This window comes from Helianthus annuus, chromosome 15, assembly GCF_002127325.2.
Source record: "Helianthus annuus cultivar XRQ/B chromosome 15, HanXRQr2.0-SUNRISE, whole genome shotgun sequence".
In the NCBI taxonomy this organism is placed as follows: domain Eukaryota; kingdom Viridiplantae; phylum Streptophyta; class Magnoliopsida; order Asterales; family Asteraceae; genus Helianthus; species Helianthus annuus.
In genome coordinates, this window is record NC_035447.2 from 95,217,904 (window position 1) to 95,223,903 (window position 6,000).

Genomic DNA, 6,000 nt, shown 5'->3' on the forward strand with positions numbered 1-6,000 from the left:
CTTCATGGATCTTATGAACAGGGTGTGCAAACCTTATCTTGATAAGTTTGTTATCGTTTTCATCGACGACATTTTGATTTACTCCAAGAGTCAGGAGGAGCACGAGCAGCACTTACGTCTTATCTTGGAACTTCTTCGAAAAGAGCAATTGTACGCAAAGTTTTCAAAATGCGACTTCTGGCTTCGTGAAGTCCACTTCTTAGGCTATGTGGTGAACAAGGATGGGATTCATGTCGATCCATCCAAGGTTGATTCGATCAGAAACTGGCCAGCACCACGTACACCGACAGAAATACGCCAATTCTTGGGTTTGGCGGGTTACTACAGGCGATTTATTAAAGACTTCTCAAAGATCGCGCAACCACTTACTATGCTAACACAGAAAGGTGTCGTTTACAGATGGGGTAATACGCAAGAGACCGCTTTTCAGTACTTAAAGGATAGGCTTTGCAGCGCACCTATTCTCTCATTGCCAGAGGGCACGGATGACTTCGTGGTTTATTGTGACGCATCGATACAGGGGCTTGGTTGTGTATTGATGCAGCGGGATAAAGTTATTGCCTACGCTTCGCGGCAACTCAAGGTTCATGAACGGAACTACACGACGCACGATTTAGAGCTGGGAGCTGTTGTTTTCGCGCTTAAGATATGGCGACACTACCTGTACGGTACCAAGTGCACGATTTACACCGATCACAGGAGTCTCGAGCATATTCTTAAGCAAAAGGATTTGAATATGCGTCAACGGAGATGGGTTGAACTTCTAAACGACTATGAATGCGCCATCAAGTATCATCCAGGCAAGGCCAATGTTGTGGCTGATGCCCTCAGTCGGAAAGACACTCTACCTAAGCGCGTGCGAGCGCTACAGCTTACTATTCAGTCCAGTCTTCCTGCACAGATACGAGCTGCTCAGTTAGAAGCACTGAAACCCGAAAACGTCAAAGCTGAAGCCTTACGCGGCTCAAGGCAACGCATGGAACAAAAGGAAGACGGCGCCTACTATGTAACGGGGCGTATTTGGGTCCCACTTTATGGCGGTTTACGCGAACTTGTAATGGATGAAGCTCACAAGTCTCGCTACTCGGTACATCCAGGGTCGGATAAGATGTACCACGATATCAAAACAACATACTGGTGGCCAAGTATGAAAGCCCACATCGCCACCTATGTTGGCAAGTGCTTGACCTGTGCGAGAGTCAAGGTCGAATATCAGAAACCAGCTGGTCTACTTCAGCAGCCTAAGATACCGCAATGGAAATGGGAAGAAATTTCCATGGATTTTGTTACAGGTCTACCTAGATCTCAGCGTGGGAACGATACAATATGGGTCATAGTTGATCGACTCACCAAGTCTGCACACTTCCTGCCGATCAAGGAAACGGACAAGTTCTCCACTCTCGCAGACGTCTATCTTAAAGAAGTTGTTTCGAGGCACGGAGTGCCCACCTCTATTATTTCAGATCGCGATGCACGATTCACGTCAGAGCTTTGGCAAGCGATGCACAAATCCTTCGGCTCACGATTAGACATGAGCACAGCATATCATCCTCAGACGGATGGGCAGTCTGAGCGAACTATCCAAACTCTAGAAGACATGCTTCGAGCGTGCGTTATCGATTTCGGCAACGGCTGGGAAAAGCACCTCCCTTTAGTGGAGTTTTCATACAATAACAGTTACCACACCAGCATTCAAGCCGCTCCATTTGAGGCATTGTACGGACGTAAATGCCGGTCACCTCTCTGTTGGGCAGAGGTGGGGGATAGTCAAATTACGGGTCCAGAGATTGTAGTGGACGCCACAGAAAAGATTGCGCAGATACGACAACGCATGGCGGCAGCGCGCGACCGTCAGAAAGCCTACGCGGACAAGCGTAGAAAGCCATTGGAATTTGAGGTCGGGGACCGGGTTTTATTGAAAGTTTCACCCTGGAAGGGTGTGGTTCGATTTGGTAAACGAGGCAAACTGAATCCGCGGTACGTCGGACCATTCGAAATCTTAGAAAAGATTGGCAAAGTAGCCTACAGATTAAACCTACCAGCTGAACTCGGTAGAGTTCACAATGTATTTCACGTGTCGAATCTGAAGAAATGCCTATCAGATGAGACCCTTATAGTTCCTTTTAAGGAACTCACTATCGACGAGCGGTTGCAGTTCGTCGAGGAACCAGTTGAAATCACGGACCGGGATGTTAAGGTCCTCAAACACAAGAGAATCCCTCTTGTTCGAGTTCGTTGGAACTCCCAGCGTGGCCCAGAGTATACCTGGGAACGCGAAGACCAGATGAAAGAAAAGTACCCCCAGCTATTCGAAACCAATGCATCCACTTCTGAGGCTGAAGCTACTACTACTGAATTTCGGGACGAAATTCCAAATCAACGGGGGGGATGATGTGACACCCCAGGAAAACCAGTGAACGATGTAACTTACCCAGCTTCCTCAGTGAGTGCGTACCAAATTTCGGGACGAAATTTCTTTTAAGTTGGGGATAATGTGACAACTCAAATTTCCAAAATTTCTATTTCGTATTTATTGCACGATCATGTATTGATTACCATGAAGTTATTTATGATTTGATTGTTTGGTTGTATTTGTGAAACTTGTCAAATGTGTGAACTTGTTAGTGTGAAACACAAAGATCCTTCGAAGGATCACGAAACATGACTTACAGATCGAAGGATCACGAAAGATAACCTTCGATTCGAAGGATCAACTTTCGGTTCGAAGGATCACGAAACATATCCTTCGACCAAGGACTCTATCCTTCGAACAAAGATAGGATCCTTCGACATCTTTCGGCCCAGTCTTTCTAATGGGCTTGGCCCATTCCAGTGATACGTTTTATATACGTGAATGTAAGTTAAGTCGACAGTTATTTCAAAAAAACCCTAGTTCCATTGTGTGTGTGTGACGGCATAGCAGACCCATTCTCTGTTCGAAGATCTCGTTCCGTAATCCAGATTTTTCCGGTTAGTGTGGTGTTGTTTATGTTAATAGATGATGCTTTGAGTGTATATGATTTCATGATTTATCAATTGTCTTGCAATATGTTGTTTGTATGTTAACCGGATATGTATGTTAATCGGATATGGATGTTAATCGGATATGTATGTTAATCGGATATGGATGTTAATCGGATGTGTATGTTAATCGGAACTGTTGTGATGATGTTTAATGATAATGTTTTGTGGATCGGCTGTGATATTATGCAATTCGGAATTTTATTGTTCATGGAACCGGAACATAATATGATTAAGTGTTATTATTGTTCATGTGGTTAAATTAGGGTTCATGAGGTTTAATATGAAACTCCCTGTTTGATCGATTCTGAGGTAACCGAATACTTGAATTTGTGTTAGTTGATAATCACGGATAAACTTGGAAACTTTGAGTAAACGTAACTGATAATTATCGAAAGATACTTGTTAGTCGAAACATAGTTGTGACCGAAAGATACTTGTTAGTCGAAACATAGTTGTGACCGAAAGATACTTGTTAGTCGAAACATAGTTGTTGTGACCGAAAGATACTTGTCCTTCGAACCATAGTAGTGTTGACCGATGGATAGCGTTGACCGAACCATAGTAGTGTTGACCGAAAGATAACAGCGTGGTCGAAAGATGACATTTGGTCGAAAGATGACATTTGGTTCGAAGCATAACAATTGGTCCGAAAGATAACTGTGATAACTAATATGTCGAAAGATGACAGTTGGGTCGAAAGATAATGGGGGGTTATAAACATACTTTGAATGATGGAATGTATGCTTGATTTATTTGGCATGCCATGCTTGGTGATGAATGTTAACATTTGTATTCGTGTACACTAGCTGATGATTAAATGTGAAAGGATACGTGTTGTGCCGATATGCAAACTGACTGTTATGTGATACATGATTGATGCATGATATTGGCTATCAAGCACTATGTGACATTAGATTGCATGCGTATCATTGCGAACATGAACTGATTTGTTATACATGCATACAATAGGACGTGATTAATTACTTGTGAGTGCATAACCTAGCATACCGAGCAAACCAAGGTGAGTTCACACTCCTACTAAGGCATGGGATTCCCGGGTCGTGGGAATGGGTTAAAGGTTATCATTGACTAAGAACGTATATATATGCTTTTCCTAGACTATCACCTATCATGGTCCTCGGATGTCAGGACGGTTCCGTAGGTTGGGATAACACCTACGTGGTCACATGCCAATTACTGCCTCGGATGTCAGGCACGCACGTAAAACCTACGTGTACGCATTACTTACTTCTATCCTCGGTTATGAAGGATACGTGCGTAAAACCTACGCACACCCCATACGCGCTACTGTTCTCGGACGAAGAACAGGGATAATACGAATAGTCTAGTGGTCACATAACATGGGAAGCCCCCACCTGTATAACTTACTATTGGCCCTGTAGAGCCACCCGTTACTTACTGTTACGCATTTACTTACTGTGAACTCGCTCAACTAGTTTGTTGATCATTCTGTTACATGCCTTGCAGATCGTTAGGTACTTGGAGCTTGCACTGGAGAAGCGGGTCGTTGTGGGCAAGGATCGTGGTTTCTACGTTGAACTATTATGACATTTAAAACTATTAACTATTGTTGGTTTATTTACTATGCTTCCGCTACACTTTGAAACTATGGTTATGTTTTGAACACCTATCGTATTGACTGGATGGTTTACATTTATTTTACTTAATATTAATTACATGTTCAATATGATTGGTGGCTTGATCCTGGTCAGTCACGCTCCCAAGCGGTGATACTCCGCAGGTGGATTTTGGGGGTGTGACAACTAACATACTTTTGGACGAAAAATCTAGAGCTAAGATATCTGACTTTGGAACTTTAAGGTTCATCTCAATAGGCCAAACTCACCTAACTACCATAGTCAAAGGAACATTTGGCTACTTGGATCCAGAGTACTTTCAAACTAGTCAGTTCACTGAAAAAAGTGATGTTTATAGTTTTGGAGTTGTTTTGGTTGAACTATTAACAGGAGAAAAACCGATTTGCCTAAGTAGATTTGGTGGAAACATAACCTTGGTTGCACACTTTATGTCGGCTTTTGAAGAAGGTCGAGTCATGTCTATTCTAGATGTAAAGATGGTGAAAGAGGGTGGTAGGGATGTGTTGATAAAAGTAGTTGACCTAGCAATACGATGTTTAAACTTGTGTGGGAAAAATAGACCGACAATGAGAGAAGTAGTCTTAAAGTTGGAAGCAATTAGAATGTCACACTTGTCATCTGGAGTTAATTTGGATTTTGAAAAAGTAAAGTACAACGATGAAAAAGAAGAAGAGTTACTTATGTTATCATATGGAGAGTCAACATCAAGTAGCATCATGTAGTTATATAAATTTTAATTGATATTTGAATGTACTTCATTTAAGACATGTAATGATAATAATGGTCTCCTTTCATCTTGGTCATTTGAGCCTTAAGGCCTAGTGTGTAGTACTATAGTTGTTTGATATTTTGTACCTCCCTAAATAGTATTATCAGCTTATTATCTGGTGTTTTAATCTTTAAAAATTATTTAAGTGATTTGTTGGACATTATGAAATAAAAATTTGCTGTCTTATTCTTTGAAATGATGTTAGATTCTTTTCATTATTCTTGTGGAGATGTGAAAAATGAAAACTTACTAATTCAACAATCTGGTGTGAAAATAATAACCAAATATGATATTGGTGAAAGGTATTTATTATTATATTAGGATTAGAATCTTCTGTTTTATACGAGTAAAATCAATGTTTTATACTTTAAAAAATCCTATCTCCTCCTTAGTCATAGGAATAGAGATGTAATTTTGATTTATGGTGGTGGTATGCATACAAATTCCAAACCTTTATTCCTAACTTTCTTTTTACTATATTTTAACTGTTGGTTTATCATTTTTTCAACCTTTTCACTTGACACATCAAACTTTTTAAAATTAAACTCTGTATTTCAAAAGTTGACTTTAGATTATCAAGTTCAGCAG

General features: G+C 41.0%; 1 protein-coding gene across 1 annotated transcript in view; it reads left to right on the forward strand.

Moving 5' to 3' along the window:
* LOC110913921 (wall-associated receptor kinase-like 2) overlaps positions 1-5,365 on the forward strand; it is a 29,104-nt gene extending 23,739 nt beyond the window's left edge. The window contains exon 4 of the mRNA XM_035984378.1: positions 4,787-5,365. Coding sequence (XP_035840271.1) covers positions 4,787-5,365 — 579 coding nt within the window. The remainder of the gene's footprint in view (positions 1-4,786) is intronic.
* The last annotated feature ends 635 nt before the right edge of the window (positions 5,366-6,000 follow it).